The 20,582-nt window shown below is 40.1% G+C and overlaps 1 protein-coding gene across 2 annotated transcripts in view; it reads left to right on the top strand.

The window, feature by feature from the left end:
- The window catches only part of mib2 (MIB E3 ubiquitin protein ligase 2), a 52,466-nt gene that overhangs the window by 15,464 nt on the left and 16,420 nt on the right, over window positions 1-20,582 (top strand). For both annotated transcript variants that reach the window (XM_044351203.1, XM_044351204.1), the window contains 9 exons: window positions 2,328-2,726; window positions 4,004-4,175; window positions 14,463-14,569; window positions 15,892-16,086; window positions 16,462-16,604; window positions 17,010-17,117; window positions 17,248-17,352; window positions 18,415-18,577; window positions 19,248-19,381. In XM_044351203.1, coding sequence (XP_044207138.1) covers window positions 2,328-2,726; window positions 4,004-4,175; window positions 14,463-14,569; window positions 15,892-16,086; window positions 16,462-16,604; window positions 17,010-17,117; window positions 17,248-17,352; window positions 18,415-18,577; window positions 19,248-19,381 — 1,526 coding nt within the window. The remainder of the gene's footprint in view (window positions 1-2,327; window positions 2,727-4,003; window positions 4,176-14,462; window positions 14,570-15,891; window positions 16,087-16,461; window positions 16,605-17,009; window positions 17,118-17,247; window positions 17,353-18,414; window positions 18,578-19,247; window positions 19,382-20,582) is intronic.

Consider the following 20,582-nt stretch of genomic DNA (forward strand, 5'->3'; position numbering starts at 1 on the left):
GACTTCCAACCATCTCTGTAATCACTTATTTTGTGTTGCAATGTAGCCAGTCACACAATACAAGTGCTGTTACTGATGCAGCTTTCTATTTCTGTTTTTGTCAACTGTACGAGTGCATAGTGATAACAGTGATTTGATTATAGGTCATAAATGCTACCAACATTAATGGTAAATCCTGGGCTGTTAGTATTGCAAGGAAGTTAACCTCCTAATATTGCTGGATAACGTAAGTTGGCTGGCATGTTCGTTAAAGGTTTATCACATTACAATCAAATGTCAGCATTCTCAAAAAGTTATGCGAGACCTCCGAGGTAGTGTTTTCTGTATGGGATGTTAATACACAGTAGGAGTGAGTGTGAGCCTGTCTTAATGGTGAAAAGTGACAATAATTAGGCTCAACTTTCTTGACTGTGTATTAGCCTACTTCCCCATGTGCCATATGTCAGATCTTCAGTGGGCTTGCTTCTCTACTTAAAGCGGAACTTGACTGATTTAACTCATTTAAGTCTATTTCCCTGTCATGGTGAGAACTACTTAGTCTGTGCAAACAGTTGTACAAGGTCTCATGTGGATCTGGAGGATTTTTAAAATTGTAAAAAAAAAAAAAACCCTCAGTTTGGGCTCAGAGACTACACATTTCAACATTTACGAGGTAAGTATGTCTAATGAACACATGCTGGTGGTTGCATTATGGGAAATGTAGGATCCAGTATTTTTGGAGTTTTTCCATACCACACACTAAAAGTTAGGATATCTCAGCCTCTGCTGCTGCGATTTTGACCATTCTTTTGTAAATCTGTCTCTTATGTCTCTTTCGACTATATGGAAGTGCACCGTTAAAATAATGTAGTAGCCCTTTAAATGCTGTTTAAGAACAGAGGCATAAACAATCACAAACACAGCATGTTCAATCTGAAAGCTGTAGTTTTTTTGTTGGTCGACATATGAACAAAAGCTGTATACTGTCCTTGAGTTTTACAAACCTGCGTATTTCTCTTTCTGCAACCTCACAAACATTTCTTGTTGTACAATTAGTCACAGAAATAGCACTGCAGTAACAACGAGGAGTGCTTATTAATAATTGTAAGGGTGGAGAAAGGACACTGCAGCAGAGTGTATAAAAGGATATTTCTGATGTGTCACATGTGATTATTAACGCACCTGATTGGCCATCTGCTGATGGTCATGCTCCTCAGCAAATGTTCCTGTCTATATTGCTGACTCAAGCTACCACATAGATGCCACTTCCTTCCTGTGTTAGCTCTTATTTCTAGCACCCGGCAGCATTCATTCAAAAGGGTGTGAATGTGTGAGTTTGTCTGTCCTCAAGACAAGATTTTGACCTATTTATTTCTTCTAGAGAACACTTAAATTGTTTCAATTCAAATTTTAGGGTTGATGTTGGAATTACAGTCAGATACAGGCAAGTCCATACAAATTGAGACCTGAGATGTGTGCTATGCTATATGAGTATTTTGAGTATTTTTAAATGTTGGTATTGTTTTGTTTTTGTTAATTGGCTACCACTTTTTTGCCTCTTCTTGAAAATAACAAGTACAAACCTTTTTGTTCAAAATTTCAAACCAGTGGGGTGTGTAATTGAGGTTAGGTTTAATCTAACCTTTTGATTAAGCAGCCACAATAACACTGTACTCAACTTGATGGCTGAATGGCTGATCCTATAGGCTGCAGCACAGATGCTTTGTGAAACTTAACTCTTGTTTCATCTTACATTTTTACATCTTACACCTCATGATTGCTAGTTTAGGGCTAGGTTTAGGTAGTTGAGTGTTATGGTTGTGGTTCGGGACATGATTGAAGCCAATGGACTGTCTTAGTAATGATGCAAGTACAAGTGTGTGTGTCAGGTCAGGGCTTGATTAGCGCAGCAGGGCATCGCGGTCATGTCCAACTGCCCTCTCCAGAAGTGTGCCATGACACACAGCAAGGCCTCCAGTGAGTGATCCACCAGCAAAGAGAAAAAATATTTCTCTGAAGTTAATGAGACATATGGCGCGTTGCTTCATGAGTCCCTCCGCAGCCACTGATAGACACGTAGCCGGACAACACACAGGTTGCACAATTTCCTCATTTACAAGCAGTGGAACGGACCCAAGTTTAGTGAAGCTCATAGCAAAGATCAGCTGTTTGTTATGTACAGTAGTAACTTGGTGAAAGAAGTGAAGAAGTCGCTTTTTTTTTTCATCATGACTTTGTTGCACAAATGTATCTACTTCATTTAAACTTGCACTATCCTACTGTGACTTTGCTGCTGTATTTTTCCCAGGTTTCACTGAACTTTTAATCTTATCTCCTGTTACCTCCAGTTACCCCTGACCTGTTCCCAGAAACACCGCTGGTGCCATCACTGCCCGCGATATCGTCAGCGCGCGCCAGCACTGCCCCTCAGAAGCCCCGGAGGCACAGCGGCAGCGGAAGTGACAGCGCTGCCAGGCCCAGGCCGTTGCGCTCAGCCCCCAGGACAGGCCCCAGCAGAGGCAGCATGGAGGTGGGCATGCGTGTAGTGCGCGGCCTGGACTGGAAATGGGGAAACCAGGATGACGGCGAGGGCCATGTGGGAACTGTGGTGGAGATCGGGCGGCAGGGCAGCACCACTACGCCAGACAAGACAGTAGTGGTGCAGTGGGACAGCGGCACACGGACCAACTACCGCACTGGCTACCAGGGCTCTTACGACCTGCTGCTCTATGATAACGCTCAAATCGGTAATCAAATTGGTATGACCCTAGATTGGAAGTCTAGGGTCATACTAAAACACCGGCCCAACTAGAACTGGTTATTGTTTCCAATACAATACCTGAGTTTCAGTACTCAGGTATTGAAAAAGTATCAAAAAACAATACTTTTTTGATAAGTTACATTAAGAAACACTCATAAAAATGCTTTTTCATAAAACTTTGTTTTTCAGCTTAACAAAATAACCCACATTTCTTAAATGCATTGTTGTTCAAGAACTTTGCCTAAATAAAATATTACACTTGGGGCAATTGAGACACATTTTGTTCGTTATCCAAAAAGTATTTTAAGTTTGATACCCAGCTGTTGATGTCAGCACAGGTGTTTTCTATTTTTAATAAAAAGATGAATAGTTTGAATTCACATAAGCATTTTGAATTAATCAATTTGCAGCTGCCTGCATGCTCTTTACAATAGAGCACAGAAGTCCGCCATACTCATACTCTGCAACAACATTGAGAACACTCTGCAGACACAATCATCCTTGGTCTCTGTATGGTTTTACCAAATTTATATGTTTATTTTCAGCACAAACTATCATCTTTTTTAATACTTCTCTAAAAATGTTTCTCTCAGCTTTAAAAACCCATATTATTATTATTATTATTATTATTATTATTATTATTATTATTATTATTATACCACTCAGGATCAGCTTTGTCCTTTTCTGTCCAAAGTGTTTTTTCCATGTTTTTTGTTGAAACCCCTTTTTTAAGTGTTTATCTTGCATATTTGTGCCTATTTGTCATCGCTGTGGCTCATGCAACCTTCCCAAAGCCCATTTTTAGTAAACATGGTACAGTAAAGACCATCTCTTGTTGTCAGCCATCCAGCTCTCTTTTGGACTTGAATGACACACACATTAATGCAGGACTCATTAGCATTTTGCTCCATTTAAAGCGCCATTTTTCTGCCTCAGAAGCTTGCCCCTCAATTAATGAAGCGAAAGAAGAGGAGGAGAAGCGATGAGGAGCTAAGGGGGTGGGGGTATTTTTGTCATTCTGTTTGTGCCTCAGTTCTCCCACATCTCATGATATTAGCCGTAGTGACATCGGTAAGGACATGACATATGCCTTGTCTGCTTCAGTGATTTGCATATGGGAGACACAGAGTAGTATAGAACTTCCATCTTATTATACAGGACATGACAAGTTCCTCAGAAAAAAATGTAAGTCTTTGAAACCTCAGGCATGTCGGATTTAAAGCCCCACTGACTTCTCCTCAACCACCTCTCCTTCCCCTCCAGGTGTGCGTCACTCCAACATCATCTGTGACAGCTGTAAGAAGCATGGCATCATGGGAATGCGATGGAAGTGCAAGGTGTGCTTCGACTATGACCTGTGCACCCAGTGTTACATGAACAACAAGCACGACCTGAGCCACGCTTTCGAGCGTTACGAGACAGCACACTCCCAGCCGTGAGTACTGCACCGCCACTTCCCCAGCACATTTGATCCCCATTTTAGTTGTAATTATGGTGTCGTCCACTACAATGTCTGTGGTCAGCTTGCCTCCTCTATTCAAATCCAGTCCATCTCATAGGAAGTAAGACCTTATTAGTGTTGCTACCTCCAATTAACTTTCATTAGTTTGGTGTCTGGTGTCAAATAATCAGCGTTGAACCTCTTATATCAACAGTAAACACAGCTTTTTTTTCCTGAGTCATTGCTTTGTTGAGAGAGCACCAAGAGAAGAAAGGAGATGTCTTGCTCCTGCTTTCTGCTTCTTATGTCCCTTTCCGATTCAAAATACAACTTTCAACTAATAGGCAGTGTTTTCTGTGGTTACACTAGGATGCACGTGTACTGGTAAATAATGTTTGTTATTACACAATTACTTCTTCGATATAAGTGCTGTATTTTTCAGCAAGACATGCTGCAGAAGCACTAGAGGCAGCAATCTCTGCACATACACTAGCAGCAAGCATTTCCATAGTTACTGTGAATTATCACAAGGGGTGGTAACAATGCAGCTGCTTCTGTGTTTTCAGTCAGCTTAGGCAAACCACACTTGGCCTTGCTGTAGATAAATGTTTACTGAGCTGATTGGAAGTGTCCTATGTATCCAGATTTACTGGAGTGAGTTCTCCTGTCAGAATCCACTCTTCTGCATCAGTTCACAGTAAAGCTCCAAACTGCTTCAGGCACTGTCTGAATGTCAGCTGGATGGCCTGCGCTGATTTTAACGAGGTGATATGAATGACCCAGATTTCCTCTATAGTTTAGCAAGGTCTACGTCCAACACAGTCCCATTTATTTTCCCGTGCCTGTTGTCCAATGAATGCTGCAGACAGGAGTGTGAATCGTGACTCGATATTCTTTAGCTCCAATTTTATTCGAGTTCCAATTAAATTCACAAGTGATCATTATTATTATTATTATTATTATTATTAAATAACACCTAACACCCCTTGCTACAAATCATCATCATCAGGTCTTGACTTGAATGAATGAACCTCATATGTCAGGAATGCCTTCAATGAATTTCTTCGACTTTGGCACAAGCATCCACTTGGATTCAAGGATGAACTGATTAGATTGTGGCGGTTAAAGGTCAAAGGTCAAGGTCACAACATAAATAGATTATAGTTAAACAGTAAAATATCAATGAAACAAAATGGAATAAAATAAATAATGATGATAATAAATAAGTATAAATAATAAAACCATAAAATTATAAAACACTACATAAAAGCCAGACTAAATAGATGATTTTTAGTTTATGTTTTAAAATATTTATATTTTCAGCTCTTCTCAGATCCTCTGACGGATGCTTCAGTGGCTCGAAGTGTAACGGCTGAAAGCGGCATCACCGCAGGTTTTTGTTCTGCTTTGTGGAACAGCTAAAAGAGAAGAACCAGAGGATCTAAGGGGACTTCCTGGTACATAAACAAAAAGCATTTTTGAAAACCAGTATGGTGCAACACAATACTCCGTTACAATAGTCCAGCCTGCTCGCTATAAAAGCTTGTATCAATCTCTTTGTGTTGCTCAGTGAGAGAAATGGCCTCACTTTGGAGATGTTCTTCAAACGATAAAATGCTATTTTTGTGACACCCCGCACATGAGCCTTGAAATTATAATCAGAATCAAAAATCACCCCTAGATCTCTTGCCTCTTGGCTTGGGTTGAGTCCTTGGGTTGAGTGTGTATAGTTTGGAGGTCGGTTTCTCTCTCTGAGCCTTTGAACCGATGATCAATACTTCTTTTTTATCCTGTTTGAGCTGTAAATTCTGTGACTTCCAAACCTAAATATTTAAAATACAGTTAAAAAGTGAGTCAATCAGCTCATTGTCACCAGGGAGACGCAGCCGCATAGAGCTGAGTGTCATCAGCATAGCTGTGGAAAGAGATGCCGTGCCTCCTGATGACACTGCCCCGGGCAGCATGTACAAATTAAAAAGTAACACAGATAACAGATAACCTCATAGTGTTTGGAGAAGTGGTCATTGAGAGATACAAACATTTTCCTCCGCAAAGATATGAGGTAAACCAGTTAAAAACAGACCCAGACAGGCCAACATGCTCACTTAATCTATTTAAAAGAATCTGGTGGTCCACAGCATCACAGGCAGCACCAGAACTGAAGGCTCGTTTCTGTCAAGATTTGATCTGATGTGGTTCACTACTTTTAGCAGGGCTGTCTCTGTGCTGCAATGTCTCCTAAAACCTGATTGAAACATTTCTAATTTTAGTTTTTGAGTTTAAAAAGGTACATGCTGACTAAAAACTAGTTTCTCTAAAATTTTGCTTAAAAATGGGAGATTTGAAATCTGTCTAAAATTGCTGGGTGGTAAAATATCCAAGTTCCCTTTCTTTAAAAGAAGTTTCACTAAAGTAGTTTGAAAATGAGTGGGGAAGACACCAAGCTGTAGGGAGTGATTTACTATTGCAAGGATGTCACCAGATACAGATTTAAAAATAGTTTTTTAGGAAGAATTGGGTCAAGGGAGCACGTGGAGGGCTTCAGTTCTGTTACTATTTTCTTGAGGTGAAAACTTTCCACTTGTCATAACTCTATACAGAGGAAATAGGTGAAAGTGCAGTGTGCTTGTTCTGCTGGCAGATACCAGATCTAATGTTGAGTATTTTCTCCCTGTAGTAACCAGCAAACTCTTCACATTTAGAACCTGGATACTCGATACTATAGTTAGTTGTGGTATTTATCAGAGAATCTATTGTACTAAAAGCAGACTGGGATTGAGAATGTTTTTTGTTTATCAGGTTTTTTTTGTTGTTTTGCTTATCAGAAATATGCTTTCCATGATGTTTGAATTGCCTTGTTGTAATTTTTAAGTTTTTCGATGAGCATAGTGTGATGTACTACTAATTTTGTTTTTCGCCCTCTTCGCTCAGTAATTTTGCTGTCTCTTTTTAGTTCCACGGTTTGAATATTTTTCCATGGGACAACCTTTTTTGTTGTTATTTCTTGTTGGTTTTAATAGGAGGCACTGTGTCAAGCACTGTTTTCATTTTAGGGTTAAAATCATTAACTCAGTCCTCACAGGGTGACGGTAAGGCGTTATTTTTGTAGGTTGCAATATATGATTTGAGAGTTGTGGCTACTTCAGGGGTAATGCAGCCTTTTTTGACAATATGTTCTTTGGTACTTGGCAGAGAATGATCGAAACTGTTAAAAACCCACAGTGGTGGTCAGACAGAGCCAGATCAGTGACAGAAGACATATTGATGTTACGACCATATGATACAATTAAATCCAAGGTGTGTCCATGTTTGTGAGTCTATGTGTTCACATGATGTTTAAAATCCATACAATTATAAAAACTCTTTGTTTCTGATATCTACCAGATGTTCAACATGTATGTTAAAATCACCAATTAAAATGCAGGTATCATAGCTTGTGTGAATGACAGATAGTAGGTCTATTGCTGCAACTTTGTGTTCTATCAGAATCAGCTTTATTGGCCAAGCATGTGAACACATACGAGGAAAATACACTTAATACCTTTTATTAAATTCCTTCAAAATCTTCACTACAAATATTAAATGAGTCTGGACAGACATGGATGTAAACTGCAACTTGACTGGTTGGTGTAGGCATAAAACGCAAGGCGGTATTTCTAGTTATTTTTATGTCTTGCCATCATTTTCTGTGAGCACATTCTCACTTAATATGAGAAATGTCTTTATGAAGTGTTATGTCAGATTTAGCTTGGGCTGACATTTGATTACAGGCTGTGTGGACTCTGATGGTTGGGCTGGAAATGGAGCTGCGCACCAATTGCAGATTCGGGCATTAAGTAAAACCTGGCCTCTGCCAGCGATCATCTAGCATTCTGATGGTAGATGGAATCTCATTTCGTCTCCTGCTTCAGTTTCTCTTCAGAGATATTGATTTGTCATTGAGGCCCAAATGTTGTTTGGCTCAGCAGTGTCCTTCATTAAGGTGAAACAAACACCTTTCTGTGACCATCCAACCAGGTCAAAACAGGTCACTGCCTTCCATCTGTTGACGCTGCTCAAATACTCGCTTATACTAGGTCATTTTTCATTGTGTTGACATGTTAATAAGGTTAATGATACTGTAATAATTTACAGTATAGGATACATTTTCTCTTTTATGATACGATTCCACGATGTCAACAATATTCATCTTTCAATTTAAGTTATCAATAAATTGAAAGATGAATATTGTTGACATCGTGGAAATTTGTAACTTTTTGCCTTTTATTGATGTCAAATAGCTCTATTAGCATCTGTATTAATCTGTTATTTAGAGGTTGTTTCTAATCCCGCACAGCTATGACACATAATGTCTGAATGCAACTAAGCTTAATTTAGAAAACTAAAAATAGATCAAGAGACTCCCTGCTGTTTTTGGTTTGAAGCACCTTTATATCATTTATAGCACTTGACACATTTTAAAGGCTCAGTCCAACTGGAATAAAATAGCAAAGCCAGGATTAACTACAAACAACAAGTTTATGTCAAGATTAGGGTTGAAAGACTGTTGTAGCATACCTTGAGATTCAGTGCTACATTCATTAAATGGATGTATATTGCCTGTCAGTATGCTGGCAGCCCTTTAATTAGCTTCACTAATCTGAATCATATTGAGAAAATGGTGCTCCATTCAAGAAGTTTGCATCACTTCTGAATGGATTGACGTCACTGACAACACACTGGTTCTCTCTCCATTATGGCTCTCAGGGAGATTATTTTTACAGTCGGAAACATGAATGGTATATTGATGTCCATAAGTGGCATAAAAGACTGTGACTCAGCTGAAGTCAGCCAGCCATGATGTGAATGAAACCTTCAAACATCACTTGTCTGCGTTTCCCTATAGAGCATTTATGACTTTTTAGACAATGTTGAGGATGCTGGTTTGGTGTTCATCGTTGAATAAGTTTCATATTTTGTTCCTGGCAGCAGTATTATGAACTCATTTAGATAGACTTCATTATGATTTGTGTCTGGCTACAGCATTTCTTGTCCTGCTTCACTTAGTATTCTAATCATTCCTTTCATTTCTTCCTAGAGGTGAATTTATGCAGCAAATTAATTTCAGCTTTTAAAAAACATGTTTTGCTTAATTATTACATATTAGTTTTTACAATGTGGTGTTGAATTGGATTGAAATTTAACCTGCAGGTTTTGGAAGAAAATGAATCTTAACTGCAAATATTAAAGAATAATTTGTAATGATTCTTTAATTTCCGTAATTTCTTGTTTAGCTATTTCAAGTAGCTTTTATTTATAAAAAAAACCCCAAAAAACATTGCATGCTGTGTTTCTGACCTGTAGAAAATACCTGTGTACCTGTGATCTTCGTGTGTGTGTGTGTGTGTGTGTGTGTGTGTGTGTGTGTGTGTGTGTGTGTGTGTGTGTGTGTGTGTGTGTGTGTGTGTGTGTGTGTGTGTGTGTGTGTGTTTTGGGTCAAATGTTTGTGTGATTTTATAATTGATGTACTGTTGCATAAGCTGTCAGCACATAGTCAGTGTTGAGCTTGCCTGGTAGTGATGAAGGAACCAGTGAATGCAGATTGTGCAGGCCAACAGAGAGATTTTGATACATTTAATTATTGTTCAAATTACAAGCTGCTGCTCATCATACTAACATGAAATTATCCCATCATGACATTCAATCTTTGCCGTCTCTCTTCTTCCTTTTATCAAAGACATCTAAGCACAGTCTCAGTGAACATGGAGCTGTGATTGTCGCTCAGCACTGGGACAGAGTGTACATCTGGGAGGACATCACATGAAAGTCACTTCTTTTCTCATCAGATGAATGAAATAGAGGAGTACTGTACAGTATGTAGTGCCAGACACACAGCACTTCTTTATTAGCAGACCACACTGACCCATATTCCACTGACAGCATTTCAAAAGACTAATTTATAATCTGGCAGTCATGGGACACACTGATATTTAGTTGGAAAGGCAAATTTAGCTTGGTTTCATAATGAGTGGGACTTGTTGTGCCAGCAGTGATTTCTGTGAGGAAACTGGGTTTGTGCTTAGCATAGTTAGAGAGACTGCTTTCATGTGGACCAAACATGTGTGAGGGTTTTAATGACAACTTAAGTAGGGTAGATCTATTTGTAACTTATAGACGTACTGTAGGCAGAAAGTTTATCAGTGTCCTGAGGGGACAATTGGAAACTGTCAACACTATAAAATGCTACTAAACGAGCTGACACTGGAGTTATACCATCGCAGACATGTTGTGACACCTGAGCCGGATGTTCTCGGCATGAGTGTTCCATTGTAATTACAACAGATTTAACTGGATTAGCATGCTAGCATTCTCAGCTGTGCGGATTAGCATGTTAACATTTTCAACTTCCTAGAGGACATGTATTAGATAACAAGTGTTGGATACAGAACAAATCAAGGTGTAGTAATGTGTGTTGTTCACATAACAGTAAACTGTGTATGTCCACAGGTTTATTATTTGACTGTATTGTGTTTTCTCAACACAGATTAAGAGAATCAGGATATCAGGAGTTTCATTAAATTATTGTTGGAGTGTAATTTTTCTATAAGGCTAAACACTGTCGATGGCTGCTTCCTGTGTTCAGCGTTCTGAATGGCTCACAGTGTCCTGCATTTGGTTATGGCTCATATGTTTCATAGTACATCGAGCCATGCGTGTGCATGCTGACAGTGCTCAGGGCAGCATATGTGTGTACCATATGTTTACGAGGAGGTGGTTGGTATGCAGTTGGTTAATCGGCTCTTCAACACACAAACAACACACATGCAGTCCCAGGGAAGCTATCGAGACAACTCAATGCTTAATCCTTCCCTTGCACATAAAGCTACACAGCTCCACCTTGACCTCCTCAATTCTCCACCCCACAGTCATGTTTAAGGCACGTCCAACCCAACCCCATTACTGACCCACAGGGTTTCCAGTGTGTCCTTTGTCTTCCTGCCAATATGGCCTGACAGTTCTACTTATATTTGCCCCCAGTTGGCTAATTGGAATATATCTTTTTGTCACTCTTGTCTATCACATTTTCACTCCTATCGCAAAACTACTCTTTTCTTGAATGTATTTGAAAAGGGTTTTGGGAATTTTGTAGGTGAAACGTGGACTAAAGCAAAGTTGTTGGACATGATAAGACAATGGGCCTCGTTCAGGAACATTTTTGTATTCTTATCCTAAAACTCTCACTTTTTCAGTGAGGCTTGCTTGTATGAATGTTCCAAGTCAGATTCAACAAACTCTTAATTGCCTGAATTTGTCATTAATTGCTTGTTTCAGCCTGATGACACCACGCAGCTTCAAGTTCTGCTTTCAGAAATCAGTAGACAAAAACAACACATTTAGGAGTGTGACAGTTGCCGAGATATCAGAGGAGAGAATATTATGGTCTACAGGTGATTCAAATGAGGACTTTATATTTGTATTCATGACACGTGTGACAGGTCTGGACCACTTGTATATTTCATACGTACCTAAGAGAAAATTCTAAGTATTAGAAAACTGATGAATGCCACCAAAGTTCTTAAATCATTCGTACAAGTGGTTCTTACATGAGGTCCAATGTATTGATGTACAGCACCGGTCAGAAGTGTGGACACACTTTCCCATTCCAGACTTTTGACTTGATCCATTTGTTTTTAAAGATTTGTCTTGTTAGACTCAGTTTGGTCTTGTTTGGATCTGTATTTTTACAGTAGTATAGTTACCACAAGCACACTGCAAACAGGACTGACATTTGAACTTAGGTCCATCTTGCTTTGAGGTGAAAGCTCTGAGCCATCATGCCACCCACAACTGTTATCATTACATGAATACATAACTTCACTGTATTTTTCTATCAAGTCACTTTTCTTATGCTTTTTTCGTTTCTTGTGAATTTGTTGGTTCACTTGATCTCTGTAAACAAATGGTTTTGCTATGTTTTCCACTGCTTTAATTTCAAGAAAGAGTAAAGCTAACCCTTGGCTTGGTTGACCCAGGTAGCGTGTCTGTAGTTGTAGGTCTCTTGTCTTGATCCTGTCTGGAGCAGAGGTGACATTTGGTCAGGCAGGATTAGAAATCTTGATCCCTTGAAAGAGCTGTTGTGCTTCTCAGAGTAGCTACACTAAGACATGACGTGTCACACACTGAGGTCATTGTTTCTTTGTCATGAAATAGGGATATCTGTCAGTTTGCATACTCTTTATACTCTTTATGCTTTAACAATTTTGGGTCAAGTTTCAGGAATAGTCTTTTCTCTTACTGAGCCAGTGCTCCCTGTCATAAACAGTTCTCTTAGTAGCTTTCAGTCTGTCCTTCAAGCCTGAACTACATCTGCTTCGTGCCATCAGGAAATTGGCACAGCTTGCTACATTCTCTCCGTGACCCTTAATACTACCAACTCAGGAAATGTTACTGTAACCAACCATTGTTTTAGTTAGCCTGATCACAATTGTACCATTTATATCTCGAATTTCTTGAAAATCTCTAAAAAGACAGCCACGTAGGCAATGTAATGCTTTGAAATACTGCAGTAAAATGTGTGTATATACATATAGACATGTATAGACATGTATATACTGTCCATGCACGTAGGCACATACTCTATGTTTTGCCCTGAGGTGGCCTGCTTTCTGATAGCTCTGCTGTCCAGGGATTAGGCTCAAAGCTCTGTTTTCAGATACACACCGTCCTCAGCACAGACCTGTCCAAGCTCAGTCCCACACAGAGATTTACTGTTAGTTGGCTCGAAGAGCCAAATGTACTGCTGTTTCCTGCTGTGGCTCCCAGGAACCTGGAAAATCTGGGCAGTGACAAGGGATGAAGGGACCAAGCCTAACTTCAAGCATTCATGGAAAGCTAGGCAAAACCCCAACGTTGGAGAGACACATGGCAAAAGCCTCTATGCGGCTTCCTGAGGACAACAACTCTCACTGGGCTCTTTTTCTTTTGATCACACTGGATTTTATATGATTTTGACTCTTTCCAAAAAAGCTGTTTGGTTGAAATGGAAGCTGAGGTTTGAGTTTGCCAAGAAAGTATGGGAATAGGCAGCTCTTTTGCACCAAGATCTGATCAAATCTTTACTATAAGGTATGTCAGCTTTTGAGGATGTGACTGTCTGATTTTAAGTGTCTGGATGTGTGATCGGAGTTGATGGTGTCTTACTTTGGATAAGTAGGTTATCCTGTTTATCTCATGTTGACTTTGTGAAGAGCTACCACAGAATAGACGTCATTTAGCAAACTAAATGAATCTTCTGTAAAGGGTGGAGCTTGGAAACATCAGTATAATATGAAGGATGTAATATGAGAGTAGATGTCATCAAGGATTTTGGTTTTTATTAAATAGTGTGTATGATTTTTAGAGGATGGACTGGTTTATTGTAGCCAACCGGGATCAGTAGATCAATGCGAGCAGTTTCATGTATTGTTTGAATGTTGTGTTCTACCTGCATACGCAGTAGGACGCACATCTGTATACATGCGCAGGGTGACATGAAACAGGCAGCAATGTGCTAATAAAAGAGGAAACGAAGAAGACGACTGATGTTAACAATTCAAGTTTCAAAAAATTCCATAAAAGGTTTCTCAGGTTTTTATGAGGTTTCCTACTTAATTTATTCAGCATGTCAGGACACACGCTGTGTAGTTTGTTTGAAGAAAGTTGAATGTAAATAAAAGTAAGCTTGTATACATGAAAACTCAAGCTTCCTTTAGTGCTGTTGTCAGGAGATCATGGCAGCCCATTTTATTGTTATTTTCTACTCAGTATACAGTTGGCATTTGTAGCCTAAAGCCTTTTTCTTTCATACGAGAGTAGGTTAGGCTTTAAGTGTCCTACATGTTAAGTCTTAATGCTCTCCAGGAAAGCCTGTAAGTTGCACAGGATCAGTCTTTGAATTATGTGTTGTCAGGTTGCAGGAACAGCAAATTTTGTTGGGTTTTGCTGTGAATAAACCTTCCATCAAGGATGTTTTTCCTTGATGATTTATATTTAACATGCTCTTAATGATTAATTGATCGTTAATTGATTAAGTGTTTATTTGCATCCTTAAACATGACGTCGTACCAGTCACAGATTCTGTTGATATGGCTTTTTATACCACTTACTGAGTTTATTATCAAGACAAGACATTTTTGTTGGGGTTGTAATATACATATTTCAACAAAGTATTGTATTTAAGATTTGATAGCAAGTCTTAACGTTGTCTCAGACAACGTTAAGTAGAGCAGTTTGCTCAGCTGTGTCTCCATGCTTTTATCACAGAGTGAGCTTGGCACCGAGGCAGAACCTCCCGCGGATCATCCTCAAAGGAATCTTCCAGGGGGTTAAAGTGGTTCGTGGACCTGACTGGGACTGGGGAAACCAAGACGGTGAGTGGTGTGTGGGGGTACTGCTCTTACCACTAACCCGGCGCTGCCAACTCAGCAGGCCCCCTACCTTCTTGACCATGGAGCTGTACCTCTTCAAAGTGTTTCACCATCCGCAACCCATAATAACATTCTAACCTCACATTTCATTAACCCATGAAATGTTGTGTTAATATGTGTCTGCGTGCATTTATATTGCCAGTGACTCATCTGAGTCTGTTCCACAGATGTGTGTCTGTGTCTTTTCACAGTCCTTGTTCATTAACATTTGTTCTTTGTTTTTCTCCTTCCAGCCCTGTGTAGTGGCATAAACTGAGAAGAATAAACTTCGCTTAAATTATAATCTATGCTGCCAGTGTTGAGAAAGTAGAGAGTTGAGATTTGTGTTTTCATGGCTTCCATGTTAATATGTTTATTATGTGACAAACCACGAGTCTACACTGTTGTTGTTTTGAAAAATGTCCTCTCTCTCAGATACAAATAGTCTCCACTGGTTGATGTTTGAAATAGTCTAAATAGCAATTGAAAACAATCATCCACATCAGCGGGCTAAATTAAAGCCCTTGAATGTTCCCTTTAGGGAAAGATGGAATGTTAATATATCTTTATGTTTCCTGGTCCGGGGTCATCGTTGTCTCTGAGAATAGCAACGCTCCCTTTTCTGGGCTAGAGCGAATGAGTCAAAATGTCCTTTTGGTGTCTTTGAAATCAACACCCTGGGGTTTGGTTAAGTCACTCATCAGGCTTAAATGGTGTATGCGGTAAGTGCATACAGGACACTCTGAGCATGCTCAGAAACCCCCAGCCCACCATGTAGTCTTTCGGGTCACTGGTTTAACAATGTAGCTTTGAAATGTTCATTGTTTAACGGTGAATCTTGCACTTTGAAGCTTTTGTACTTGAATCAAGAAAGGGGACTTGTGTTTTGTCAGGATTCGGATCCACGGAGGAAGCACATAGCACTGATCTGGCTCTAGAAAATGGAAGTGAATGACTTTGACACTCTGCAGTTTATGTCCCTACAGGGAAAACTTTTCTCTCACACTTCTGTCTGTCATCTCATTTGCCTCATGTCGTACAATCGCTGCCTTCCATTCTCACCAGATGTTTACATATTGTGATCACATGTGTCGTTCACACATTTTTCTCCTGATCACAACGCACCAAAATCCACTCTCTTTATGTCAGGACTTTTCTTTCTTTAATACGCAGATTTCCTTCTCTTTGTCTTTGCGTCCTCCTTCTCTCACACACACTGATGCACTGTTGTCTCCTGTATATTTGTGTGTGTGTGTTTGTGTGCATTTATGTGTGTGTGTGTGTAGGCGGGGAGGGTAAGGTTGGGAAGGTAGTGGACATTCGTGGCTGGGACACAGAGTCTGGTCGCAGCGTGGCAAGTGTCACCTGGTCTAATGGCACCACCAATGTCTACCGAATGGGCCACAAGGGCAAGGTAGACCTCAAATACGTGTCTGATGGCCAAGGAGGCTTCTATTACAAAGACCACCTACCAAAGCTCGGTAAGACAGATTCTTGTTTTCAAAGTATGTATTCCTCATCCATCTCTCAGTTCAATAGCTCACACTGCACAATTAGGGGTAAAGCAGTATATTCAACAGATACTGGCCTACATGAAAAATGTGATTCTAGTCTATTATGGCACTATGTACTGATATGGTGGTCAACTGATAAATCATTTTTGTGTGATGTAGGAATAGGTTCATCAAAAACTTGTCAGCCCTTTATTATTGTAATGTTCAGTTGTATTTTTGCATGACATTCTTAGACATTACTAAATATAGACTGACTTTGAACTCAAAGTATTGCTGGTTTTGACTTTGAAAAACCCTCGCAAGCTGGCGCCTTTTTGTTGATGCTGACGTCTGTCCGTCCAGGAGAGCACGCAGAGCTGCAGCGCCAGGAGAGTGCTGACGGCCACTCCTTCCAGCAGGGCGACAAGGTCAAATGTCTCTTGGAGGTGGACATTCTGCGACAGATGCAGGAGGGCCACGGAGGGTGGAACCCCAAAATGGCAGAGGTATTAAAGTCTTCTCGTCTGCCAGCAAGACAAACACAATCTTCACACAATTCCAAACATGTTAACAATAGGCTTTACATAACTCCCTGTTGAGTTCTATAATGAAGAAGTACAGAGTGTACTTCCCTTGTTTTTTTCCGACAAGTTACTATGAAGTCTTTGTCCTGGCTGTGTAGTATGTGCTCTCTATGGTTTGGACAAACATGGCCTCACAGTCAAAACACACGTGCCTCTTGAAGCTGGCGTACAGAATATTTATGTAAGTGGCTCAGATGGACATTGATGTGCAACAGAGTGAAAGGAAACAGAGCATACAACCCTCAAATCACAGCTGCTAAAGGGAACATTAAGGTCATAGCCATGCAGAGGGAGACCCAGGGTGAAACAGCCTATTTGTGTTCGCAGTACATTTGCCGGATCGGGACTGTTCATAGAATCACTGACCGAGGAGATGTCAGAGTCCAGTACAGCAACAACATCCGCTGGACGTTCCATCCTGGAGCCCTCACCAAGGTACCGAGTTATAGATATGTTTCTGCCGGAAGATTTGACAGAGTTCAGAACTTCAGTTTAGCAGTAGTCTAGTTGGTCCATCAGTATGTTTTCAGTTGATGTTAACATCTTTTGTGTCTCTTACCCCCAGGTGAACACGTTTGGGGTCGGCGAACTTGTAAGAGTATTGGAGGACATGGAGAGTGTCAAGAGACTGCAGGCTGGCCATGGAGAGTGGACAGACAGCATGGCTCCTGTATGCTCATTTAGCCTGATGATATACTGTATGCCTGATAATATTAGTGATTCATGGTGTTTTAGCATTTAGTTATGAAGGTTGAATTCATATTCTGACAGAGACATGGACTGGAGTCAATGACTTGGAGATAATAAGTCTTTGAACTTGACTTTTGACTTGACAAAATAACAAGATACTTAAGTTATTTGACTTTGTCCTCTCGAAACCAATAAAATAAAAACATATTTTATAAAAGAAAGCGTGTTGCAAATTAACATTGTTTTCCTGGCAATTTTTTTTACTTCCAATAGTCTGATAGAAGCCAATTACATTGCACCAAGTAGCACATAAAAGTACGTTTGGCAGTGCACACTAGCAGCTACAACAGATTATACCTCAGATTATCACATTCATATGTAAAGACCTTGCTGTGGTCCAAAAAAAACATACAACATGCAAAACAGTCAACTCAGGAATAACATACCAAGACACCTGATCATTTTGCTTTTAAATATTATAAAATGTATTTCAGAGTAATAATTAAAAAACAAAACAAATTCTGTAAATTTACTATACTAATGTTACTCTGTTTAAAAATTTTAAACGGGAATGAATTAGGTTAAGGATGCATTATGAGGACTTGAAAAAGAAGTTTTAGCACTTAGGCTTCATTTAGGACTTGTTGGTCTTGGTGTGGGACTTGACTCTGGATTTTATAACCAAGACTTGTGACTTGCAAAACAATGACTTTGTCCTGACTCTGTCTGTCTGCATAATGTTAACTGTGTCACTTGTTAAAGTCTTTATTTGGCAGACATCCCTCTCAATTAAGAGTGACGTGATTCACCAAACTTGGATGTACATCAGGAAGTAATCAAGTTTAGAGCCGTTTCCTTGAATGGAGCCTGCTTATTTACCTAAAATGAAAGAGGGACAGACATTAGTCATGTAAAACCATAATTAGTACCCGTTTTTCCACTATTCATTTATTTATTCAGCCCAGTCAGCCGTCTGCCTTGTTTTCAAAGGCTCTTTCTCAGCCACACATCCACCTCACTCCCTGTTTTTTTTTTTCCTCAGGTGCTTGGTCAGGTCGGGAAGGTGCTGAAAGTATATGCAGATGGTGACCTACGAGTGGCGTTTGGAGGCCAGACATGGACGTTCAACCCAGCGTGCCTCTCGGCCCAGCCCGTGGAGGTGGACGCCAACCTTATGACAGCTGAGAACCCCAACGAATCTGGAAGTAAGGCCTCTGCCGGGACAAGGGGGCTCATCTCTAACACTCCAGCTCCAGCTTTACCTTCCGCGTTCGTTCATTCATTCTCCCCCTGTTCTCATTCCAGCTCTGTCTCTGCTGTGCATGCGCATTCAAGGCCACATTCAAGGCCACTTTCTTTATGTCTCTTTTCAGCTGTGTGTGGTCTGAGTGTCCGTTTTTTTAAAAATGTTCTTCTCTGCAGGATGTCATGATCCTGCATGTTGACAGCGAGAGGCTTTGGCAGCACAACAGACATTTGTCATCATGTCAGAAGTTCTCAGCAGTCTCTTAATCATGACTAAATCTATTCTGTGCATGTGTTCACCTCAGCGGATGGGAGGTTGACAACAGAGTGTTGTGTCTGTGTGTTTGTGAGCGTGTGTGTGGTCAGATTGCACTGCATGGAGGGACATTTTGACTCATTCCTGTGGTTTTTCAATGAGCTCAGCTGAACAAACCAGATAAAAGCTGTGTCTTTGTGGTGCTATTTTGGGTCTCTGGAAGGCTCTGTGGCACAATTTCTAAGCATGTTGTTAACATTAGACTTTTTAAGCTAAATTAATCCTTTTGTCCCTCTTGTCTGTCCCCTTTTCTCAACCTTGTTCTTTTCCGTTTCCCCCGCCCCTCTTCTCCATCTACCTATATCTCTGTTCAGGTACTGTCATCTCTGTATTGGAGAAGCTGCTGTCTCAGTCCACAGAGCAGGACAATCCCAGCCGGCTGGTCATCGAGGCAGCACACGGCAGTGCCAACAAAGTGCGGGAGTTGGTGCAGAAGTATCCTGACAAGGTTAGTGCAGCAATCCCTCTCTTTGCTGCAGTCCACTGCCTGTTCCAAGAGCTCTTTTCACCAGGACACCAGGACTGGGGGGGGGAATTTGAAGCCCAGAGTGACTGAGTGAGCCAGATAAGGCAAGCGACGCTTTATACAGACATTTTCCGACCTGTCTGATGAAGCTAAAGACTCAGATAATGGACTATTAAAATTTTCACACTGCACACCAGTCCAATATCCAATTTAGAAAAGTCAGCTTTTATGTCATTGAATGTCACCAAACATGGCACGTCTAGCACAAATGAAACAGATGTTATACTGTCATTAAACGTCAAAGATATTATTCAAAGGCCAAACGAACATGCACAAATTTTTCCAACACACAAAATCATTCTGTTCACATCACAAGTAGGTTTTCTGAGCCTTGATGCAGAGTTTGGTAGATTTTGGAGGGAAACAGTCCTGGAGTCTCTGTGTCTTGGTTTTATAGCAGAGGCCTGGAACCAAAGAATGCAGGGAGAAGCAGAGCTCATGCACCACATCCTCTACTTTTTTCCTTTTCTTGTACCGACGTTCGTTGGCTGTTGTCCGTCTCATTCAGTTCAATTCAGATTTCAGCAGTCAACCGTGAGGATATTGAGACATCAAAAAAAAAAAAAAAAAGATATTTGCCACAATGATGTACTCTATGTTCCAACTGGATCCTGAAAAAAATCAGATCACCCGCACACATAAACTCACATTTGTACTCATCTGTAATCCAAATTAGTCTTGTAGCAAAAGCAAGAATGCTTTTATAGAACATAAAAACATGAGAAGGCCAGCGACATTATAGGTTAATAAGTAACCAGGCGTTACCAGTTGTATAAAATACACCGATAATTCATCATATCTCTGAGTATTAGTCATAAAATTCTTGGTGGTTTGGAGTTTGAACCCTTAAAATGTGTGATACTGTAGACTCTATAAAAAACAAATCATATATCTGTCATAAATGTTTTTTGTCATCATGTTTAACATCATGGCTTTTATCATTTGGATTTGAACTTAGATGTAGGTGGTGCAGTGGCAGGTGTGGGCAATATAAATAAATCTTTTGTCACAGTGCATGGTATTTTGTAGTGTCATAATATTGTACATTTTCACAATATATGATGGCGAAACTTTATAGATAAAATAACTAACCTGTTTTTACTTAATCCATTCTGTTGTGTCT

Source organism: Thunnus albacares, chromosome 5 (genome assembly GCF_914725855.1).
Source record: "Thunnus albacares chromosome 5, fThuAlb1.1, whole genome shotgun sequence".
NCBI classification, from domain to species: domain Eukaryota; kingdom Metazoa; phylum Chordata; class Actinopteri; order Scombriformes; family Scombridae; genus Thunnus; species Thunnus albacares.